The 26,154-nt window shown below is 39.6% G+C and overlaps 1 protein-coding gene across 17 annotated transcripts in view; it reads left to right on the top strand.

The window, feature by feature from the left end:
• The window catches only part of NRXN1 (neurexin 1), a 1,201,358-nt gene that overhangs the window by 522,432 nt on the left and 652,772 nt on the right, over positions 1–26,154 (top strand). For all 17 annotated transcript variants that reach the window (XM_019497420.2, XM_019497419.2, XM_019497417.2 and 14 more), the window contains one exon: positions 17,421–17,859. In XM_019497420.2, the coding sequence (XP_019352965.1) occupies positions 17,421–17,859 (439 nt within the window). The remainder of the gene's footprint in view (positions 1–17,420; positions 17,860–26,154) is intronic.

The raw sequence follows: 26,154 nt of genomic DNA, 5'->3' as shown, positions 1-26,154 counted from the left end.
GTGTACATAGCCTAAAGAAAATCAGCTAGCTATGTAAAACAAAAGGTAGGCAAAAGCAGCCTAAGCTGTCAGATCATCAGCTGCATAGGCAGAGTTTGATTGAGCAAAGTTAGCCAATATAATATAACAACTACCAGAGTAAAAAGGAGGCAAGATCCTGTAGCTAGTAAGCAATACCCATGGCTGCTTCATGGGCAACTAGCTAGCATAACAGAAAAAGGAAAAATTAATCTACCTGGAAAGTACTGGGAGAGTCGGTTCAAACAGCAGCAAGAGAACAAAAATCATTTCTGCCTGGAATGAATGGGCAATTTGCCTGGCAGTGGAAGAGAAGGGCCTTTTCAAATCAGGAATCAGCCAACAGAACAAAACAATCCAAAATGGAATCCAGCCAGAAAGGCCCACAGCCAATAGCTATTCAGCAGCTAGATTCAGAAGCAACTTAGAAAAGTGAGACAGGAGAGAGAAATCCAGGCTGTCAGATATAATTATTATGGAGAAGTATAAGTAGGGTTAAGGATAACGGTTGGCTGCTAATAGAGTAGTGAAGGGAGTTGTTCCAAGGAGGAAAAACTAATTAGTGATAGAATATAGAAATCCTTTATTTCACCTGAAGGTACTGAATACACATTCTGCTGATAAACTGAATCATGCTGAAGCCTATGATTGTTTGAAACATATATTTTAAAATCTGTGCTTAATTTACCATAAAGATTAATTCAGATGTTTATAGATGTATTCATGATAAAATATTTTGTTAAAGCACAATAATTTTCATTTTACTGATCATACAACTACAAAACTGTACCCTATCAATCCTAGATTGCTAATCTTCACATAGTCTCTACTATTGACAGTGTTAATTTCTGGCTTTATCTATTCCATTTTTTGTTCTTTTTCCACATTACTTCTTATAGCCATATATCTAAAACCTTCTTAATATACCCACTTTTGCCATGCTGCTTACAAAACATGGTACACAAATTGCCTACAGTTGTTCCTTTTCCTATCATCTCTGTCTTTTTGTCTCTGACCTTGTATTAAAAACTCCTTAAAGAGAGTTTGCAAGGAACCTACCACAGAATGGGTACCATAGCAATATAAATAATAATGATTTAACTGTTGTATTGTAAACATAGTCCAGTGTTAGTAAGTCCTTACAGAGTTCTTACTTAACACATGGTCTTGAAGAAGGGCAGCTAAGTTGGAAGGGGAAAGACATAGCCATGCATTTAACTTCTCTCTGAACCTAGTGGCATTTGGCAGCCCATTGCTATGCTGAGAGACGGAAGAAAAAATAAGCCTAGACCCAACTAAACAAATGATGTCCTAAATAGCCCTTTTTTCTCCTGAACTGTCATCTGAGGTGGTACATGATTTGTTTTGTTCTGTAGGTTTCATGTGATGTATGAGTGTAAAGCTGCTTTTGCCTCAAATAATGTATTTTGCTTTCCTTTTGGTAATTTTTGTTGTTGTTCCTTTTATTCTGTGACTTATGTCTTGGTGGAGGCTTTATTCTTGCTTGGGAGCTGTTTGAGCCTATGTGGAACCAACCCATTTCTAAGTTCCGCAATTTAGATGCTGCCAAGAAATTTCTAAGAGTCTTTGCCATGGGAAATTCAAAAATAGAAAACCCTGAACCCATTCATTAAAAATGGTGAACTTAGCAACCATAGTCAGAAAACATTTAGCAGCCTGGCTGCTGACAGCGGGAATAACATACAAACAGAAATAACAACATAATCTATTAAGAAAAAATATTCTTCATTAAAACACTCATGTCCACAGCAGGGTAAAAAATAAAAAACAATAGAATAGACCCACTATCAAAGCTATTATTAAAAATGTTGGGTTTCAATTTTTACTAACATCATACATTAAACAATATGCCATTGAACTACTTCCTCCACAAAAAGCAAAATAAAAAACCCATTCTTTAGCATCCTGTTTAGAGGTCCCTGTTCAGACATTCAGAGCAGTGGGGACAAGAAACAAACAAATGTTTGTGATGTCAGCTCTATAAACTCACTCTGAGCAGACCAGTTCCATTTCCCAGCTTTCCTGTTGTGCTTTTCATCTGTACATCTCAAAGTGCATTGCAAAGGCACAGAGGGGCAAACTATGGCCAAGGTCATGCCGCAGGTCAGTAATAGGGATCACAGCAGAAATACAAATCTCCCAATCCCGTGACATGTCATCTTGACTGAACAGTTTCATGGAATCATAGCAAATAGGGCTGAAGGTCAAGCCAGGACCACTTGTATCTCTTAAATATCCCAGCTGAGTGTTTGTTCAAACTAAATTAAAAAACTTCCAGGGGTGGTGATTCTACAGCCTCTCTCAGTAATCGCTTCCTCTTCTTAACCAGCCTTATAGTTAGAACGTTCTTCCCAGTATCCAGCCTAAATTTCCCGTGTATAATATACATCATCACCCCACTCTCAGCTGAACACCTCTTGCAAGGTGGCCAACTACCTTTGTCTCCCACCAACTTCCCATTTGCTTTAATGGCATGTAAAATCCCTCTTCAATAACAACATGATGTGCCCGTTTGACCGCCATGTTTATTCCAGTTTTACAGTCATAGAACTAACGTAATTGAACTGGAGTAAGTTCAATGAATGAATTGAAAGAATTAGGCTGTGTATATGCATGCCTTGCAATGGGTCTTCCAAGATATACCTGGTACATGGATGAGTTCAGAACATTGGAGAGATCAGGGAAGGAGGTTGTATGTATTTGCCTTACTGGGATTTGCAGGAGACAATAAATAATTTGAATAAAGCATATATTTATTGTCTACATTAAGTGCATCTGTTTGCTCTGAGCCAGAAGCCTTTTAAAAAATGTATGATGCACTATATATGCTGTAATGTTATGGAGGGTGAATGCAGAAAAGTTTCATGTTGCTTAGTTACAGAAACAATAAACATAACATATTTATTGTCCCTAGTTAACCATTCAGCATAGTTCTCTAAAGCATTAGCTAGGCTTATTATCACAGCATAGCATATTATTTTTTAATGTTTACCTGGAGACATTTATTGCTCAAGCCCAGATTTTATTAAATGTAGCTTTTCACCATACCAGATGCATTTTATTTTTATATTTTAGCGAACAGCCATAAGCAGTACATTTTTTTAATCTGCGCTTGCAAAGAACATAGTCACAGGATCACACTCCTTTGCCATGGTGTTGTCCTTCTGCTTCCCACTTAAATAAAACATTGTGGGTATTTCTCTTTATTGAAAAAGATAGGAATAGCTAGCTATTGGTTAACACATATCAGCATCCGTCATCATTGTTGCTGTCATCATTTTATTTGTACTGTGGAATCACAAATAACTGATCCTGCCATCCTTACTCAAGACCAAGGCACTACACAACCTCAGAAGTCCCAGTAAGATCAATGCTAATGCTGCCACACTTGCATCTCAAACGAGTAAGATTTGTACTCTTTGAGGTAGTTCCTTCCATCTTACAGAGGGAGAAACAGAGGCTAAGGGAGCTTATGTCCCCCAGATTCTCAGTTTTAAGTCTGTTGGAGCCAGAGTAAACATGGGTTTCCTAATTAAGAGTTCTAGGTTCTAACTGCAAATTGGTCTGTTTTCTTGATCTGTAGGTTAGATCAATGAAGGCAGAAACACCTGGTTTTGTTGCGCATTTAATTGGTACAGCACAATTTGATCAAAAACATGACTTAACCTACTTCCCTTGAAAAAAACTTGAATTCTTGAATGAAAAAAATTGCATTGACTTAAGTGGGACCAGAGCCAGTAAAACTGAATAAAGCATCAGATCATCATAATGGCAATAGGTTATTCTTTTTGGACAGCTGGAGCCATGTCCAGCTTCTTTAAGGCTGGATCCTACATAGCACTGGTTTGGGTTTCCCTCCCTTAATGACTCTTTAAGGAAGCCAAATGCAATTGCCATAGTTTGAGTGTAGGTGTTTGATTAGCTTTGAGATCTAGGGATCAGTGAGAAGTGACAAACCCGCAGCTTGAAGCTCTCAGGTTATATATCCTATCAAACCTAGGCCATCTCTCTTTGGACCATTGTCCATTTTTCCCTGCAGGAATTGTAGAGTTATGTATTTGCTTTAGGATGAAACTTCATAAGCAACTTTTTAGATCACCCTGTTTCCTCTGAAATGGCGTAAAAATATGCATTTGGCAGTATTTTCTCAAGTCTTTTCTATACAGACTACATCCTATCCTTGTGCATATCTTCTACTAACTGAGGCTATACAAATAATTGATGTTTTGGAGTAGTGGACAAACTAGAAAATCAAAGAAAATTTTACTTTGGGTCTCTGTTACTGTTCTCTTAATGGAAATGACAACAACAAAACCTAAAAATATTTCATTTCAGGTTAAGTGAACTTGTTAGTTTAAAGCTTTCTAAGGGTGTTGTTACACTTTAACTTAAATATGTGTTAAGACCCTTAAAACAGGAGTGCCCACACATTAAGGCATTAAACACATGCTATAGCCCCTCTGAGCAGTTTATGGATAATCATAATCCTCTTCCAGCAAAGATTATCTCTCACTGATTTTGAGCAACTCATGTTGCAGTCATGTATGACTGCTCCACAGACGCCAAACCAGTTAGGAGTGATCCTTCAGCATCCCAGGAGGAAGCACTCCCAGCTTCTCTATCTTTCATCACAGTAATAGGGAAAGTAGCTGGGAAGGCACCTTAAGGTGAGAATTCTGCCCTTAGGGCTTCCCCTGTCTCCCCCTGCCCTCACATCCACATTCTCACCTGTGGCTAGTGGTGCAGTCCTGGGGGAGCGAACAAGGAAAGGGAACCCACCTGCCCTGCTGGCACCACTGCTTCAGCCCAGACAGTGGCAGTGGTGTGGCAAGCAGACATCCCTTCTCTGCTTGCCCCCCCAGGACAACACTGACAGTCACAGGTAAGATGGGAGCTGCTGGTTGGGTGTTGAGTGGGGATTTGGGATGCCTAGGAGTGCCAGGAGGGTGGGAAGCTGACCTGATCTGGGCTGGGGGGGGGGGAGGGGGCGCAGATGGCACACAGCATGATGTGCTTGATCTGGCCTTGTGGGAGAAGGGGTAGGCAGCGCTGTGTGGCAGGCCTAATCTGGGGATATGGGGGGGGGGGGCAGGCAGCACATACCACCTACCCTTCACCTTGCAACCCCATGTCAAGCCAGCCCATGCTCTGCATACCCAGATTATGCCCTTCTTCTGATATCTCAGCTCCCCACTCCCAATTTACCAGTGGCTGCCAGTGCTGTCCCAGAGGAGCAAGTAGGGAAACGACATCCACTCATCACTGCCTCTCTCTGGGCTGGCCTGAGCCCAGAAAGCAGCAGCAGCCTGGCGGTGACAGTGACCAGGCAGGAGGAGCCCTGAGGGGCAAAAGGGGATTCTTGGGGGTGGGGGAGGGCAGAGGGGGAAATCCCAAGGGGCAGGGAGGGAGCCTTGGGTTGAGGGCAGTGGGGGTGGAGGGTTGTAGGCCCAATCTGGGCAGTGGGGCAGCCTGGACCCAGTCAGGTTCAGGCAGGCGCTGATGGGCCACACGAAACCCAGCCCCTGAGAGCAGGTAGGCTGGGCAGGCACAAAGCCATATTGGTTCCTAGCCATGCCCCTGCTTGCCAGCTGTCTGTTGGTAATTTTGCATTTAACATGCTGTGCACATTACAGGGGTATTAACCCTTAAAGTGCAACTGCTCAAAGTACATGCTAACACCAACTAAAATTAGCACACACTAATTGTAAGATGTAACTACAGCCTAAGTGTGTTTTGCATTTTATTTATTCAAACTAAAGTTCTGTACAAGTAAGGCCATCTAAGGACCAAAACCTTATTATATAAATAAAATATTAAATGGCCAGAGGGGCTGAAATGGCTTTTGTCTTTCCAGTTTTCCCCTAAGGATTGGTGTATTGCATGGACAAACGTTAGTCATAGTTGCAAGAGTTGTCCATTTGTCTTTATTTAGAAGAAAAGATGGAAAAAAAGGAGAAGATATTTGGTTTGAAATGCTCAGTGGTTCTCTATTTTCTTTTGCTAAAATGAGAGATTTGGGCTCTCTCCCTTTTTCAATGTTTCTCTTCTGTTTCAGGATTTCATTGTTATGATATGGGCTGGATTGTGCCCAATAGGTACTAGGATCTGGTACAGAGCTAGTGACCTAGGGAAATCTTACAGGTTATTGTACTTGAAATTTCTTGGAGATGCAAGGGATTGAGTACTCACTGCATTATCCTTTCAGCTGGTTCTACAGCCTTGCCTCCACTCTGTCCCTTTTATCTCTCTTGTTGTGCACTAGCCTGAAGAAGTTCCTGAACTCAGGAGACCTGCAGAGACTATATCTGTGGGATGCAAACCTGCAGAGAAGCAAGTCATATTCTGACTGAATACAAATATAGAGACCGTGATCCATAAATATTTATGAATGTTCAAAGTTTGAACATGAAAACCCAGTTAGGTATGGGAATGCCATCAGAAAAAAAGTGTGTGAATATCTTATACAGCAAATAAGTAAAACTATTCTTTTACCTCCTAACTCTTACCCAAATAGCTCAGTAAAAGCTAATTCCCATAGTACTGTTTAATTCATCTCTGCATCCCCTTGCAAGAATTTGAGCTATACTGTCTCCATTCTTTTTTTTTTTTTTTTTTGCAATTTGTGTTTTATTGTGTTCCTTTAAACACACATTTTGGGACATGGATTTATACAGAGGAATATTAACAAAAAGACATCTGTCTCATATGAGGAATCTTCATTTATGGGTCTGCTCTAACTATTTGGTAATTCCAAAATCTAAAGTTCTCCAGTTAGCACCACAAATGCATGATGTCCCTCAATGACCAATTTTGCTTTAAAACCTCTGATTTATTTTAAAGATAGGTAAAGCTTTGTGAAACAGATATTTCTCAATTCATATAAGAAAACCTGCAAAAATAAATTCTTCTGATGTCAGTTCAACTGGGCTCATAAAGCTGTCTCGAGCTTTGCCTGTTGTAAACCTTAATAACACTGCTATTAACATCAAGAGCAAAACTCCCATTGACTTTCTTAGGCAGAATGAAGTTCACCTAATAATCTGAAGCATTTGGGGCCAAACTACTTGCCATTTTAGAGAGCTGTCATCCCTTACACTGGAGAACAGATAAGATGAACATACATACTTTTTGAAGATGTGAAAATGCTGCTCCTTGTAATATAAGCAGGGTGACTGTTAAAATTTAGCAAGTTTAAGGAGTAATATTTTGATTTAATCTGACAAAGTACTTCACCACCTAGAGGAAGTGGTATTTGTTAATTTAGAATTTGTCAACCATGGTAACATAGGGCATATTTATTTGCTGTATTTACTAGCATTTATTAGTGTTAGCAGAGTTTGAGTTTAGACCTGAGGAAGAGCACTCGATGCTCAAAAGCTTGTCCTGCAACTCTACCAATAAAAAATATTACAGAACAGAAGGTCAAAAAGGAGTGATTCCAACTGAGAAGTGTTATTCTTAGCCTTAGGACTAGACCCGACAACAACATTTTTAAATGTTGATAGCATTCTTAAAACTCTTAGTTTTCTCTTTTATATACATATACATATACATATATATATATATATATATATATATATATATATATTGTGTGTGTGTGTGTGTGTGTGTGAAACTTGTTTATGAAGGCAGCTGAACTTTTTGAGAAACTGTCTCCAAACTGTGGAAGAACTGCTGCGAGATATAAGAATTAATGATGGACTTCATCACTTGGCATTGTAGGTGCCTTGACTGGTCCATAAAACTATATATGTATGTATATATATATGAATGTATGTATGTATGTATACATATACACACACATAACAGTTTGGAGATGTATATATACACATGTACATATATAAACACGTATGCACACACACACACACGTATACATATATTCATAGATTCATAGACTGTAAGGCTGGATGGGACCTCAGAAGATCATCAGGTCCAGCCCCCTGCACCAAGCAGGAAAGATAACTGGGGGTGAGGTGATGCCAGCAGGGTGACTGTCCAGTCCCCTCTTGAAGATTTCCAGCATAGGTGATTGCACCACCTCTGGAGGGAGTTTATTCCGCAGTCCAGACACCCTGACTGTGAAGAAGTTTTTCCTAATGTTGAGCCTGAATCTATCTTCTGGGAGTTTGTGGCCATGACTCCTAGTTTTCCCCTCGGGTGCCCTGGTAAGCAGTTGCTTACCACACCCTTGATCACTCCCCTAGTGTAGTGGGAGTGTATATATGTATGGGGGAACCAAAGGGTAGAAAACATGTTCAGCATTTTTATGCTAGTGGTATAGGAGCACTTTTAAAGGACTCTAATGTGGGGCCTCTCCAAACTTTATTAACCTGAAGAGCCTTTGAAGTGAGGGAGCAGAATCTAGTCCACTGATTCTTATGCTATGCCTATAAGAACCAGGACCTTTAAATGTATGGTTTGTGTCTTATTTCTCTCTCCCTCCTTCTTTATGGGAAATTGTCTATGGATTTTTTTTTTAATCAATTTATCAATTGCTAATAAATTTTAATTGCATGTCTTCTGTGGGTTTTTTGTCCAGTGAAGGTACCTATGGATGCCAAGCAGAGCTGACCTGAGTAGGGTGCGGGACCCAGGGCAAATCAGCTCATGTGGGGCCCCGTCCCCACTCCAGTCCCATGTGCCCCAGACCCGAACAAGCTGGCACCACCATCAGCAGTGGTGGCGGTAGAGGGGAGGGTGTGTAGTAAGTGACTGGATGCAAAGCCAGCAGTGCAGACTCACCATAGCCGCTCCACCCAGCTTCGCGGGACCCCCCCAAAGTGCGGGGCCTGGGGCAGTCACCCCTATTCACTCCTCCCTAGGGATGGCCCTGATGCCAAGTAATGAAGTCATAGAATCATAGACCACTATTAAGTCTTATACATGTTATTAGAATTATTTTTTTTAATGTTTAATAAAAAACCCCAGAATGTTCAGAACATTGGGCGCATCTACACAAGATGGCAGAGCTGCCTAATTGTCTCCACAGTAAATGTCTCAGTGACTAGCCTCCCAGCTAGCCCCACACTGGAGCACCCTTGTGCCCCAGCCGGCCCTTCCACAGAACATTGAGCCGAGTTGTACCTGGGCTGGCAGACTGACCCCCCAGGCTTCCTGCCTCCCAGGGCTGCTCTAACCCAGTTTAACATGCACATTAAGTGCCTGAGAACAATAAACTCCAGTGTAATATGTGCTGGAGTTTATTTATTCACCTTAATTTCACATGTAGATACACAGGTAATACATTTTACAGTTCAGTTACACGCTTCGTTAATGAACAAAAATGAAGTATTTCAAAAGTACTAACAGGAAGGAGGTTGCCAAATGTCACTGACACTTGGGGGGTGCATCTACACTTTCATTAATGTGCTACAGTTACTGCAGATTAAATTTAGTATAACCAAGTACTAAATGAATGCAGTTACTTGTGGTACTGCGCAGTAATGCCAGCACATGGGTTTTTTCTGACATTAACTGTGCAGTACCCTAAAGCTATTGCATAATAGCATATTAGCACAGTTTTTGCCCAGCACACTACTGCGCAGGCTACTGTGCAGTTAGCATCTTGTGTAGACGCACCAAGGAAGAATCAAGCAAATTAGTACCCTTTATATCTGGTAATACCTGCATTTACATTTGAGAGAAAGGGACCTAAGAATGCAGAATGCCCAAGTAAAATGTGTTATTTTTATTATATTTGCAAATGGCTAGATACTTTAAGTCTGTACATGGAGTGGGATGTGGGATTTAAAAGCAGTATCCAAGCTGCAAGATCAGCTCAAAGACAGCTGACATAGATCTGATAGGAAGAGAATGTCATCAGGACCAGACTAGGGTTGTCATGTAATTATACTCCAGACAGAAATAAAGAAGGATTTAAGAGAATGAAAAGAAAAAAAAGGGAGGAAACAATGTGGAGAAGTAATGGAGAGCATGCATAGTAGACAGAAGCCACAAAATATTTCAGATAAACTTTGAGTAGTTTTGTTTTCCCACTATTAGTAAATAATATTGTTTCCAAGGCACTATCATGCAATTGCTGGGATATTTCTGAAAAGCCATATTAGTCAATTTGTAACAATCATTCACTTATTTATGGTAATATCATAACCTGGCTTGCATATAGACATATAATTCTGGTGAGCATGATTGTGATCTTGCAGTGGCTGTACATTTGTGTATTGCACTCACTTTATAGATGCATAGATTAGTGTCATAAAGAACTGTTTCGATTACGAAGGTTGACTTCCTGCATAACACAGACCATAACACTTGGTAGAATTAATTATGATTTGAATAACAGCATGTATTGTAGAGGAAAAAAATCTGATCTTGATACAGTGATAGTGTGTTGGTAACTTGTTCCAACACAACGCTTAATTACCCATGCAAGTTTTAAATAAAAATTGCAACCCACCAACCCGTTTTCAAACCTGATTTTTGAGTTTCATCTTCCAGCTACTGTATCTAGTTATACCTTTGCATGCTAGACTAAAGAGCTTTCAGCTAGCAGCTTTTTGTTCCTCATATAAGTACTCATAGTCCACCCATAGTTAAACCAACTGCTTAACCTTCTCTTTCATAAAATAAATAACTTTCACTCCTTTGGTCTGTCAGTATAAAATATGTTTCTAGTCCTTATCCCTTCTCATAGTTCCTCTCTAATGCCTCTCTTAATTTATCATCTTCCTTGAAATGTAGACATGAGAATTTCACATTGTATTGTAACCGCAGTTGTACACTTGCAAATAGTATAATCTCCTGACTCAGAGTCAGTACTCCTCTGTTTATAAATCCAATTATTGCATTGGCCTTCTAACCCCAGTATCCAGTCTAAGAGGTTGTATTCACCTTATTATTAAATGCTACTCCAAGTGTCTTTCTGAGTCATCACTTCCCCAGATATAGAATCATAGAATCAGAAAAAATGAGGGTTGGAAGGGACCTCAGGAGGTCATCTAGTCCAAACCCCTGCTCAGAGCAGGACCATCCCCAACTAGGTCATCCCAACCAAAGCTTTGTCTAGTCCCCCATTCTGAAAGTATGACCTACATACCTTGCTTAAAAGTTTGCCCTAGCTTTTGGCTGTGTTGCAGTGAATATTTGTTTCTTGCACCCAGATTACCAGGTGATCCAGATTGCTGTGTGTCAGTGCCCTCTTGAATACTTATTAACTCCTGATTTTGCTACAGTGTTCAAAATTTATCAGGAATGATTTCATACCTTCTACACCACTGATAAAAGTGTTAAATAGTGTGGAGTCAAGAATAAATCCCCTTGAAATATGAAATGAATACCGTATCAAATTGTTTTCCTCTCAAATACAGAACAGGGATATTTAACACTTTTGCCTTTTCTGCCCAGTTTTACAGTTTTCATCAAATAGTGCCTGATGCCATTGTTAGTATTCCTCTTGGTCCTATCACACTTTAAAAATTCCTTAACATTGCTCTTTATAGTTCTTAAATCTTTTATGCATTGATCTGCCCATGTGCCTTTTTTGCTTCCTTTATCAATTTTTTACAGTTTCAAGCTTATAACTTATATTCATTGTTATCTTCTAAAAAAAATCCATTCTATATGTATTATAACCTTTTTATAGCTGCTTTTATTCTTCACTAAGTTAGGTTATGTTTTAATAATAACTCTCTTTCACACACTATGGCTTTTAGACCATCTAATAAAATACTCTTTAACAGTTCCCAATAATCATTCATATTTTTCTGTTTCAATTCTTTTTCATAGATAATCTGGGTCAGTTTTGAGAATCTGGGCCTTCTCATATACATATAAGTCATAAACCAAGATACATATGATTTCTTATAATTATCATATTATAATATAATTTGCTATAATAATATTCTCTATGTTGTATGCAATATATTGTAATACATATAATAAAATATATACACCAAATGTATATACTACTGGTTTACACATTTTCAGTGAAATCAATGCAAGATCACTTGTTTTAATTCTAGTTTTAATATCATTCCTCTTTATCTGTCCGGATGAAGTCCCCTACAAAATTCTCTCTACTTACATTCTCTCTACAATATTAGATGTTCTACTTCTTGCGTTAGGAAAATGTCACGTATAATGTTTACAAATCTTGAGGATGTTCTAATATTGAGAGCAAGAGACTTCCAGTGTTTGTTACTCTTTTTGAGAACTTTGCATGGCATTTTTTCTCATGATCTTCCTAAGCACTTAAGGAGTCAGACATCATGTTGTCTACTATGGCTTGATGTTGGGTAGAAAATATCAATTTTTGCCTCCTCTAGTGTTTAAGCTTTTAGGTCCTTGATCAATCAGCATTCGAGATCACTGCTTCTAAGTTGTTTGTGACTTGGAAGCAGATAATGCTATTTTTGACAGTTTCATTCACCTCCCCTTTTTGTCCACTCAGTCCTTCCTACAAGATTATCATTATTAATTTTTATATTCTAATCATGGAAACTTTCCAACAAAGGTACCTTTAAATACCACTAGTTCAAATTTACCCACATAAATGTTCATTTCTCCCTATCTTTACTCAGGATCCTAGCACTGCATACCACTGGACGTTGGCAATTATATAATACCTTCTGTGTCTCTTGTTGCTTTGGTTCCTTTTGTTCTCAACATCATGATTTATACTACATGGAGGCATCTACACATGTGCTTTACTGCGGAGTTGACTAATTAGCTCTGCCGTAAAGCATGGCCATCTACACACGCACTGCTATTTGGCCAGAGTAAACTAATTAATTCCACCATAGGATAGTATTGCCCAACACAAATACTATCCTATGGCAGTGCAATTTACTCTGCTACAACACACAGCTAGAAAGTATCTGAGGCTGGCTAGGGCATGAGGGTGCTCCAGTGTGGTGGGTACCTGCCAGCTAGCCCCGCACTATAGCACCCTCGTGCCCCAGCCAGTGCCTCCACAGCATGTTGAGCTGGGGCAGAGCAGCTCTGGATGGCAGGATGACCCCCTGGGTCCCCTGCCCACCAGGGCTGCACTGCCCCAGCTCAGCAAGCTGCAGTACCGGATGCATGTGAAGACGCAACTCCCAGGAGCAATACATTCTGGCATGAACTGCACCAGAATTTATTCAGATGAACTATTTGCACATGTAGATGCAGCCAATGAGAGCTCATTTCTTCCTCTGGTTCACCTTCCTTTTTGCTTTTAGTCTAACAGGGTGAGTCTATATGTGCCTCTTTTAAGCATGTTTAGCCTAAAATTGCCATGTTTAAGGCATATTAAGGGTGCATGTTTATATGTGCATGCCCTTAATGCTCCTTAAAAATGGAGATTTAAGGCTATGTGAAACTAAATTTGATACCTGCATAAAGTCCTCTAGAAAAATGGTTTTCCACAGGCCCTTCAAACATTCAACCACAGTTTGGAGACAGTTCCTCAGACATTTTAGTTGCCTCCATAAGCTACCTGCAGTCTAAGTAGTATTGCTTTTGTGCCAATATTTACCATCACAAAGGGATCACTGCCTACTGATTTTGGATGCCATTTTAATTTTAAAGTGATATCTCAGGTCTTGGCTTCAAGAAGTCAGCGACTTGGATGAGGGGGTGGAAAGCACGCTGTCCAAGTTTGCTGATGACACTGACATGTGGGGCGTGGTAGACGCACTTGAAGGGAGAGGGAGGCTGCAACTAGATTTAGACTGACTACAAAAGTGGGCAGATGCGAATAGGATGGGGTTCAACGTAGACAAATGCAGGGTGCTGCACCTTGGGAGAAGGAATCCACAGCATACATACAGGCTGGGGAGTTTCCTTCTTGAAAGCACAGAGGCGGAAAGGGATCTCGGAGTCATTACTGACTCCAAGATGAACATGAGCCACCAATGCCAGACCGCAGCCAGCAAGGCCAGCCATACCTTGTCATGCATCCAAAGGTGCATCTCAAGCCAGTTCAAAGAGGTGATACTCCCCCTCTACGCGACTTTGGTCAGGCCGCAGTTGGAGTACTGCATCCAGTACTGGGTGCCACACTTCAAGAGGGATGTGGCCAGCCTGGAGAGGGTTCAGAGGAGGGCCACCCGCTTGGTGAGAGGGCAGCAGGACAGGCCCTACGAGGAGAGACTGAAGGACTGGAACCTGTTCAGCCTCAGCAAGAGGAGTCTGAGGGGGGACCTGGTGACTGCCTACAAGCTCATCAAGCGGGATCAACAGCAAATAGGCAGAGCTCTTTTCTCCCCAGCACCACCTGGGGTGACAAGGAACAATGGTCATAAGCTGATGGAGAATAGGTTTAGGTTGGAGATCAGAAGGCAATATTTTACATTTAGGGTGGCCAAAATCTGGAACCAACTTCCCAGGGAAGTGGTCCTCGCCCCTACCTTGGGCATATTCAAGAGGAGGTTGGACGGGTCTTGTGAACCCAGCATTCATTCCTGCCTGTGGCAGGGGTTCAGGCTAGATGATCTGTTCAGGTCCCTCCTGACCCTAGCTACTACGAAACTACTATGAAACTATAAGTCAGTACATCATTTCATTGACTCTCTGTTCCTTGCAGAATGTTCTTTCAGTTTTACTAGAACGCACGACAAGGACTGTCTGTCTGTCTTAGAGAGCTGTACATGCATTCACATCTTGTAGGCTGGGCTAAGCAGCCATCCACAGCTATGCCTACATAGCTCTATGTTCTGTTTGATCAGATCAGTTAAAACTTTTAATTCCTATAGTTTCCATGCTGAGAACAGAATAATGACTGAATACTTATAGCTGCATATTCTAGCTCTTTCATCTGGGGGCCTTAGTCTTTTGTACCTCCAGTCTTATAGAATGCTTCCTGGTCCTCTTCTAAAGCTGTAGTTCTCAAGCTTTTTAGACTCAAGGTATGCCTCAGTAGACTCAAGGCAATGCTTGGAAAATGCATATTCTTAGCTTTCACTCAATTTTTTACTACAGAAAAATGATAGAGTAATTCTTCTGTTGCAAGGAAGAACACAACAGGTCAGAATGTTTTTAACACTATTATTTTCTATTTGAATTTCTGGGTTTACCTTGTGAATCATGTTTGCACACCCAACAGTGCTAATACTGCACCATGCCCTGCAACACCCATGAAAGGATCTGAAGGCACAATAGGGTGCTATGGCAGTCTGGTTGAGAATCACTGTTCTAAAGTTTAGAAAAGGTTACCAAGATTTCTCTCTAGTCCCTTGGAAATCAGTTATTTTATGTCTCCAAATTGGGGTGATCTAAACTGCAAAATCTGAGTTTCAAGAACTTTTCAGTTTTGTTGGCGTTCTGTAATGTGGGCACATCTACACAGGATGTTTACTGCAGTTGCCTAATTAGCTCCACATTAAATGTCTTAGCATCTACATATGCAGGACTATTATGCTGGAGTAAACTAATAAACTCTGCCACAGGTTAGTACTTGTAAATACAAGTACTACCTTATGGTGGATGTTTTACTCCACAGCAGCACACATGCAGATACTGACTCAGCTGGCTGGGGCAGAAGGGTGCTTCAGTGCAGGGGCTGCAGCACATTGAGCCAGGGCAGAGCAGTCTGGGCTAGCAGCCTGAACCCCTGGACCCTGTGCCAGCTGGGGCTGCTCCAACCTGGTTCAATGTGCTATTGTCCCAAGCACACATGTAAACGATATTCACTAGAGTTTACTGCATTACACTAATATACACATCTACATGCACCCTATCTATACTTTTCCTCTCATTTTTTTTTTCTCAGCACAACAAACATCTTTCATTTCAGGGGAAATCCCTTGTGGTTTCTGTTGACAAAGAAAATATGGCGCAATTGTTGTACTATCATTTTTCCATTGCTGGCCATCATATTACTGAATACAGAACAGGATCTGGAAAGCAAGAACCTTTTACCACCTCTTTGAAACTACACTCCCGCTAACCTGTTTAGGAGTTTACCTGACAATTCACAGTTTATACTGATTAATACAAGGGCAAAATTAAGTTCAGGGTCATTTAATTTCTATATTTATATAGACTGATTTGTATGTACTGATTTTTCACTTTTTGGGCACAAGTTTGTATAAAAGCTCTTGCGAGAGGAACAGCACTTCATAGGGCTATATCCTGAAAAAGATTCCTTGCTTGTTTTGTGGACTTTATGGTAGCTGACATAAAGTGACATACCCCCATTTAAATCAGTGGAGTTGCAATGATTAACCACACTGGGGATCCATTTCTTTCATTTTCAAATCTTCTTTTAATGTTAGCCATTTCCCAAAAGGAACAACCAAGCCTAAGGTGTGTCATTGTCAAAACACAATGCTTTAGGGGGCTAAAAAGAGATTTTAACTTATGTCACCACTATTTTCTTTTTTTCTAATAGAGTTATGATGTTGCCCCAGACATATACCGAACCTAATTGATTTATTTTATTGATTAATTTAACAAGATCACAAATGCCTCTTAACATCCGTGCCAATTGAATGACTTGTAAATACAACACTTCTGTCACTGATAACACAGAAAACGCCATACCATCAAAATAAGCTGAAAAACAGTAGAACAAAAGTAGCATTATTGCTTGGAAAATAACTGTTTCATATCCAGCTTCTCAAGGGTTTTGAGTACAGCAAACATGTTATTTAATACAGGGATATTTGTAATCCTGGTCCATTAGATTTATAGCCAGTGCTGTATTTCAGTTTTATTAAATAATCTCCACCTAGACTCTGATGAGAAAAATTCAGCAATATATTTTGCTTCCAGTTTTACTGTCTCTGAAATTGTCCTGCTTTTAGTGTGTCTTTATATCTGTGATACTGAGTTCCCTATTGTATTGTCTTATGTCTAACATAGGTAGTATTATTCTCAATTCCAAGGGCAAGTGAAAAGGATCCTGAATAACTGAAAAATGTTAAAGTATAGAATCTGACCTTGGTAGGTTTTATATACAAACGTTGAAGACTTAAGAAAAAGTGATAAAGGGCTTAGAGGAGCAAGAAACCTAATACTTCACTAACATCAGCAAAATGGCTGTGCACAGGAGGCTTTTAAGCAACCAAGTCTATACAAGCTAATTTGCAACTGATAGCACAAATTATGTTCAGATTCTTCAAATTAACTCTTTGGATATTTTTAGAGCAGTACTGTTTAGTTTAATCGAAGATACTACTAAAACCTCACTCAGTGACGAGCTATCTCTTTACATCTATCTATCTATCTATCTATCTATCTATCTATCTATCTATCTATCTATCTATCTATCTATCTATGAGTCTGTGTAGATAAATTAAATTAAAAACATAAAATTCACATGTATATTCACTAACACTCTTCACTGTGATTTATTTATTTTTACTGGTATTTATTGACACTTATGATCAGTTAAAATACTTGAGACCACCTTTGTAATCACTGTGCTTTGTTTACAGGTTGTATATAAAAATAATGACGTCAGGTTGGAATTATCTCGACTAGCCAAGCAAGGAGATCATAAAATGAAGATTCACGGTGTTGTGGCATTTAAATGTGAAAACGTTGCAACTTTGGATCCCATCACATTTGAAACACCTGAGTCTTTCATCTCTTTGCCAAAGTGGAATGCCAAGAAAACAGGCTCGATATCATTTGACTTTCGCACAACTGAGCCAAATGGCCTGATTCTTTTCAGTCATGGAAAACCCAGGCACCAAAAAGATGCCAAACACCCCCAAATGGTGAAGGTTGACTTTTTTGCTATTGAGATGCTTGATGGTCATCTTTACTTGCTGTTAGACATGGGATCAGGTACTACTAAAACAAAAGCCTTACAGAAGAAAGTAAATGATGGAGAATGGTACCATGTAGACTTTCAGCGGGATGGACGAGCAGGTAATATATATATTTTTTAATTACAATTCATTTTTTCTTTTATTCCCCTGATTTAAAAAATATCAGATAGATTTGATTGTTGCCTATGCATAATGTTTCTAGTGTTAAAGTTGTACATCATCTGATAAGTAAAGGAGATGTAATGAATCATTATTGTCAGGTACTGAAACACAAATGATTTCCAAGTACAATATGTTATGTGAACATTTACTGGGTTATTGAGTACTAAATCTTGCAAGTAAATATATCATCTACTTGAGATGGAGGGAAGGAGGAAGGGAGGAAGGAAGGAAGGAGTCCCTGTCTTCCTGATAATCATTTGCATCATCATATTTTCAGAACTAGCTGAAGTGGCAAATTGCAAGTGTAAAAAAGCAAGTAAACAAACAAAAGGAGACTATAAGTAATTGCCAGCATGCTGAAACTGATTACTATAACCATAGGAATAAATCAAGGCTTCCAGTCATTGGTTAATAGATCTCACAATAATTAAGAGGCATGCTAATGAATGATTAACAATACATTGTACCGGATACCAATAAAAATGGAAATAAATTACTAATGAGTAAACATTGCTAGTCTTAGACCTCTGGCAGAACATGCTACAACTAATTTTCAACTAATGCTAACATTTTCAACTAATAAATCATGTAATAAAAATGGCAAACCAGCCACAAAGCTATTCCACATTAAATGTGGAACAGCTTTGTAGGTGCTTTACAGCATGCTTTGATTTGAATGTGCGACATGTTAAGCTAAAGGGCAACTAGAGAGGCCAGCTTAGGAGTTGCTCCCCAGTGCTGAGTTGCCTACAGACCCATTTAAGTTTCCTGATGTTCAGGAAGCCAGATACTGGGGAGCTGGAGACCTCTAATGCTAGGTTTCCTGGATGCTGGCAAGTTTTAAGGGTTTTGTGGGGAGCTTGGGATTGGGGAGCAGCTCCCTAATGCTGGGCTCCCTGCATGCCAGCAGGTTGAGAGGGTGACTGAATGTATACTTTTAAAGTTCCTGGCACATGCAGAGCCTGGGATCAGGATGCATCTTTATGATCTCATACATGTTTAATAGGCACATATGCAGCCCAGAACTTTAAGATGTGCAACTTTTAAAAGTCCAGGTATGCAGAAAACCTAGAATTGAGGACCCCGAGCTTCATTGCGAACCAGAAAGCTGAAAGTCAGGAAGCCAGTCCCCGGTTCTGGGATCCCTGAGCCCCGATAGGCAAGTGATGGAGTCTGAGGAACTTTATCCCAGATTGCAGAAATCTCACATATTACCAGATCTTGAATGTCTGCCACAGCAGGATGCATGGTTTTTCACATTTGAGATAAAATTCTTCAGATCTTGTTATGCAATAAAATTAATGTCTGCCAGAGTCTTATTCATATTAGGTTGTATTTTACTCAGCAAATGTTCCCACTGACATTGATGCAATTACAGATTTCACATACTGCCCCTAACTCTCCAGTAAAATGCCTGCTAGTGAAAGTGTCTTTATGTTTCAGTAGCAGTTGGAATGCATGCTGGCTTCAGCAAATAATCAATAGCCATTAGTTATAAGACCATTTTAAGGTCTGTGCTATAGTACCTCTTGTAAGTATGATGTGAAGAGTTCATGCCAATATTCTACTAAGAGTAAAACAGAATCTAGATGTTTAAAAAATGGTATAATGTACATCTCAGCAGTACATAATACGACTGTAATCCATCTCATTGAGGGATTCTTGAGAAATATACCACTAGCACACACTTAAATGGTTTGTGGTTTATCCACATTACTAAAACAGCTAGATGGAATTCCAGCCTTAATTTACGTACACTTTGCAAGTGTATTATTCTATGTGTATGGCTGCAAACCTAGAAAATGCCTCCTTTGCTCCCCCTTGTGGATCTTGTATTCCTTTCTCTTCCTCCAGGCTTCTTGCTTCTCCATCTCTTTGTTCCCTTCCATCTCCTCTTTTACCTTAGGTTGAATTTGGTTACTGCTTTTAAATTTCAGCCGAAGATTTTTCACTTACTTGCTATGAAAATGCTTTGAAGCAGAGTTTAAGAAATACCAACATCTCTCAAAGTCTGTTGGAATTTAAATGCACCCAGTAGCTTGTAGAAACTGTCATAATTTTTTTAGGTTGAGGTCCCTGATAAAGGAGTGATTATACTTGAAAGCCAGACCTTCAAACATATTATCCAAATTTTCAGATTAAATCTACTTAATTTAGATGTCTTGAAAAAAACCAAACAAACCACTAGTAGCTGTTAGATTGTCAGTGAACCTTAACTGTGCCTGCATAATTGTAGTCACAAAAAAGGGAAGGTTAATTTAAATCTGAACTGAAAATCAGGCCACAGATTTAATTGTATTAGTCTACCTTGTTTCATGACACTGTTACTTATTTACTCTTCTTGAGGTATCAGATACGCTCAAAAACCTCAATTATGATTGAATATCCAGTGGTTATGTTATTTACACTGAAGTCATCATTTGAGTCTTCCCTTCTTAAAATGCTGTTTCAGTGGTTGAAATGAAGCAGTAAAATCCAGCTATAATCATGCCCCTGGGACACTATGAAAAGTAGAGGTTATTCTTACGGTCACAGACATCACTATTCTGAAAACAGATACATTATAATTGTTTACATTTGGAGATATGCCTCTAAACTTTAATAGTTACATGATGACTTTGCCTTGCAATTTCCATTAAGAGCCAGAGGAGTTAAGGATAATGCTAAGCTACATGAAAATCTTTGAAAACTTGCAACTATCTAGGTTAATTTCAGGAGCAGTGTGTACCAGGGGAGCTTAAACTCAGTGTGTGAAAAGTGTTTTTAAAGATTTATCCATAGGTAATTTTGGGGTGTAGTTATTGTGCATTATGTGATTTTAAAATGAAACTGGTAAAGATAGCTATGACCAAGGATGAGTGAGACCTTTAAATTGTCTGTTATATAGGGTTTTCCTTTTCTGCTCTTTATACAGAGTAAAATGATTGTACTGATTTTACTCTATAATGGGACTAGTTTAGTTAGTGATAAATACTGGGATATTAGCACAGTTCCAAACAGAATATTCATCAAAAATCAGAACCCAGCATGAACCTTCTTCATCAATTGAATAAATGTGATTGTTAGATTGGCCAACTAGTGAAATTTTTGCTGATTTTCTTTGGTGGGAGAGGGTTGGGGTGGGGAGAAGGATGTTGAGGGTGGTTTTTTTTTGGTTTTTGTTTTTTTTACAGTAGTAAGTGTCCCATTTAATCAATGAAAATATTGCCTGAATAATAGCTAATGGAACTTGACCCCACAAAAACATACAATAAGTGTGTTAAAAAGCAGATCATAGCATATTTCTCTTTTGTTCAAGTGGAAAAGAAAGTATTTTAATATATCATGAGCTAGATTCTACTACATTTACTCATTTTTGGTGATCCCTTGCAGAATTCCTTGATATTAGCTACTCAATAAGAGTAAGTGTATGGATGAACTGGATTTTTGTCATACTCCTGTTCCAGCCAAGACCAGTAAGCAGTGAAGATCTGAAATAGTAGTAGTTTATTTACAGTTTTTGCCAAAACTGTACAATAAAATGGTCAATACAAAGCATATAGAAAGAAAATAACATCATTTATTAATCTTATTTCTTACTAAAAACATACAGTAATATTATGCATTCTAACAGTTTACACAAAATTCAGACAGAACATAGTGTATAATGATATAAAAGAAAAGGGAAAATGAAGCATGGAACAATAAAACAAGACAGGAAAATTCTATTTGATTTTTGCCCTTATAGTTCACAAGTATAGCACAAATAAATGTAAGGATTATAAAGCAGGGTCCAAAGTCTTAGAAAGAAGCCAGATCATTATCCCAGTATTTAATATTTTCCATTAATGGAGAGAGCCATTTCCCTCTTATTTCTTTAACAAACATTCAAGACCACAGATAATGATCTAAGTCATCAGTCTCATTCTTCCCACGAGAGCATTTTCTGTCTGAATATGGAGTCCAACACCACTTGCCCATGACAACTGCAGATTTCACTGGAGTGGACCTCATTTGAGTAATGACCTTTCACTATTTGAAGTTTTACACCACAGGCAGTCAGGTTTAAGCCCAAGGAGTGTTTTATAAATCTTAAAAAAGGGGAAGTCAAGATAATCTCACACCCATCATATCATCTTCCGGTCCCCATCTTTAATTTTTAAATGTATGTCCTATTTTAAATACAGAGGAAATATTCAGTCAGTGACTTGCAATACCTTTCCTAGGCCATTTATCTGGAGAAAACCTTAAGAGTGTGATCTTGTGAGCTTTCCAGCTGCTTGGCATCTGGACTGCTGGATACATATTTGAACTGAAGCTAAAAGCATCTCTTTGTAAGTGTAACCCATGCCAACACACTAGGCCGGGCGATGTGCCAGATTCCAGATCCTCAGGGTACCAGTAGCCCTGGGAAACCCCTCAGGCAGGTCTACTGACTGAGGTATCCCATGGAGAGGTGTGTCCCTCACCCTCACCACCCAAGAATTTGGTCCACGTCCAATAAACACATTAGATTTTTTATTATATATAACTATATACAGAAAATAAATGATTAGTCAAAAGAAGAAGAAAAAAAAATTATATATAGTTGATAATAAAACCAACGATTTGAATAAAATTTACAACTGCAACATTAGGTGAATAATTCCAAACACACTGGGTGGTCCCACTTGCATCAAACAACCTAAGTAATTACATATACCTGGTGATATCCCTTTAAAACAGTTCCCTCCCATAACCCAGGTTGATTTTCCTCTGGTCACAATCCCTTCTCCATAAAAATAAATGGCAACACAGCTTTAACTATGATCCACCACTATATGGTGGAAGTGAGGCTTCTGCTGTTCTAGGGAAAGAGGACTCTTAGGTCTTCCTTGGTAATTCAGAAAAGAACAGTCTCCAATGAGCCACTGCAGTTAATAAGCTTATTTTCTTTAGTTTGTTTCCTTCTGAAAAAGACCTCCTGCAAAGACTAGGGGTTAAGTGTCTGCTCACACACCCATGCAGATTTGGGATTCTCACCACCCGCTCCCTCCCTGCACTGTCTCCCCCAGCACCTCCACATGGAGACAGGGGGATTCCCTCTGCAGGTCTCTGTTCCTGCAGCATGAGCTTTTCCAGCTCAAACAGAGGACTTGCCTCTCAAGGTCTCCGACCAGGAAACTTCTCCCAGCTCCCAGTTAGCTTACTAACCTCTCCCCACCCTTTCCCTGGGTACTTGTGCCCTTGATTGCATAGCTCTGACCCGGGTCGGGAATCAGCTTCTCCTGGGATAACTCAGGCTGTCCTCTGTTTTGATGTCTGCCCCCTGGCAAGCCTCAGCTCTTCCCTCTGCCTGAAGGGGTGGAGGTGGGGAAGGATGGGGCCGAGTCCCTGCCCCTCTCTCCAGGCTGGCGTTGCTCTCCTCCAGCTTCTCTGTTCCTCTTTTCCTTCCCTCAGCTTTTTTATGGCCCAATAGCAGCCAATCAGAACCCTTGGTTTGCAATGGGGGCTTTGGTCACAGTTCAAATGTTCCAGTAAAAAGCATGCACTGTGCACAGCATACCCTCCTGCCTGGGAAAGTTATTGCACCCTCTGCATACTTTTTGCCACCTTTCTGGGAAAGTTCTTAGGAACAGCTTACCCACTCAGCATGCAGCCAAGTGAGCCTTTGCAGATATTATATAAGGGTTGCCCATCCTTGCTAACAACACCTTCTAAATTTCTAGCAAAAAAGAAGGGCCTTCCTTGTTCTTGAATAAGTAGCTTAAATAATCTATTTTATAAACTTTTTCCCTTTCATTTGCATAGCCTTAAATCCAGTGCGGTGGTGCCCTCTGCTAATAGAAAGCTATGACATTTTTCAAAGATCTTTGCTAATTTCCTTGACTTCAGTATTGGCTGGATCAGCAAGTACCTCAACATATTTTCTAGTCTTTGCTCTCTTCCTGATTCTCAGCCAGAAGGAGCATCCACCCTGTACTGCAGCAGCAATGATCTGCTTTCTCCCAAGCACACAGGGAATTAAAAAAAACAAAGACCAGATGTGAAGAATTTAGTTTAATTAGGTAGCAACTATATTAAAGGACTGTCTAGGGACTATCCAGTAATAACTGGGGTCAGTGCAGGTCATGAGTCCTTCTTTAATTATTTCTACCTGGTGGAAAGTTGCAATCAACCCTCCACCCCACAACACATTGCATTATAGAGGTGGGGAAAAGAGGCTGTTTCAGCATTGATGAGACGTATATGTTGTATAATATCCTTAACCCCGTTCCCCATCTGCTGTAGGGGATGCCTCCCCCCAAGTACAATTTCAATTGTGGGATCACCACAGAATAAGTGTCTGCGCTGGACACGTCCAGCAGGAGAGGCAAAATGAGCTTTGTGCCTCCACTCCACTTCCCAAATTAACATTTCTTTTTCTGGTACCAAACGATGTCCATCTCTGTTCCCATATTGGGAAATACTTCTCCTAGTAAGTTCTAAATATCTTGGGTATTTAGAATGATATCTTTGGTGGGTTCTTTTGAATCTTCCCTATTTCAAATAATTCACAAAACTTCTGGTTTTGCGAACCCATGTAGGTGTGACAAATCTTACATGGTCCCAAACCAAGCCTCTCCTGCCATGACAGTACAAATTTGCCTCACCCATAAGGCCTAGATGTCTTGTTGCCTGCCTGTGGACTCAGTGCATAGTACTGTGCGGTTCTGAACAAACACCGCTCTTATGACCTTGCTCCTGTAACATGCTTAAGCAGCAAAAGTAGCACATTCAGCATGATCCAGGCAACTGGTCACTGGTATTCAAATGTATACAGAATACATGTGAGGATGAGTTGCATTCTAGTGATTTGAAAGTGCTGTTCTTAACTAAACAATAGTTGGTTATCAAACAGGGCACGCCCTCTTCTCTGGGGATCTGTCTCTGCTGTTTTGTTTCAGGTATATGGAATGAAGCAGCTAGCCCCCTTCTTTAGTATAACCCTACTTATATATATCTTCACCAGGGACTAGTTCCTCTGTATAACCTGTGAGACATTGTGACTTAACTGAGGTGGTCCCCCTTCTCTTTACAGAATTGTTTGAAAAGGGTAGCTATGCAGCTACGGCATGCACATTGTAACCTTTTCCTTAGTCAGCCAGAGTGTATATGCATTCTAATCAGCAGCAGCAACAACGGTCACCTTTTTGTTAGCTGGCCTTTCCATTAGGGTTGGGTATTTAACCAGTCAAATAATGTTAAGTCAATTGACCAGTAAAATACTGATAAAAAAAAATTATTAAAAATTGCCAGTAGGTCCAAGTAATACACAGAAAGAGCACACATTTTCCATTATGAAATGTGTCAAATTATATTTCTATCAAAAAACTACAAAAAAAAAAAAGTAGGTTTTTTTGGTAAAATTGCTATAATCTTTGACCAGTCAAAAGTATGCAATCAATTGACCAGTCAATTTACTGGCTTGCTAACCCTACTTCCCACAGCTGTTTTCAGACTGCAAGATAGCATTCACTCTAGCAAGCTCGAAGAAAGAACATGCTATTTTTTCTTTAGATTTTTTATGCCTGCCAATAAGTGGCTATAAGACTTCACATCATCACTGTAACTTTATAGATTAAATAAGGTAAACATAGAAATCAACATAGCTGAAGCAGCTGCAGTTACAATCTCTGCGTTTAACTGATCACAACTGAGGCAAGGTTTAGAAATATGTCTGTGCATGAATGTCTTACTTCCTGATAAACAGACTTATGAAAACTAAATTGCTGAGATAATGAATATGATTGAAGAGGATCATTAACACGTACCTGAGGGAAATGTTTGGCGGTTCTGCCGCTACAGTACTGCCAACTTTGCAGTAAAGGAAAGAGGGAGAAAAACCACAGAACAGCTACAGACCTGCAAAGTGTCCTGCAACACATTAAGGCTGGGTTAATAACCGTTTTGTGAAACCTGAATGTTGTTTAAGTTTATGTTAAGCCATTTGGCATATCCAAGGATAACCTTACAAGGATTTTTCAAAACAACTGCCATTCATCTATTTGAAATCATCCTTACTCAGAGAAAGCAGAGAGAAGATTTATCATTCTTGTCAACTTCCAGTTGTGTACAGCAGTGTAAAGCAGATTGTATCAGCAGTTATTCATGGGTAAGGCAGCATTTAAATGATAAGAAGGCATTGAGAATTTGAATTAAAGTCAAACTTCTAGTTTAAACATTAGAAATTGTAGGGAGGAAAGCATACAGATCTCTCCAGAGCACATAATTA

This window comes from Alligator mississippiensis, chromosome 1, assembly GCF_030867095.1.
Source record: "Alligator mississippiensis isolate rAllMis1 chromosome 1, rAllMis1, whole genome shotgun sequence".
Lineage (NCBI taxonomy): Eukaryota > Metazoa > Chordata > Crocodylia > Alligatoridae > Alligator > Alligator mississippiensis.
The sequence above is the reverse complement of the archived record's forward strand: the minus strand, read 5'-3'. Positions and strand labels throughout refer to the sequence as shown.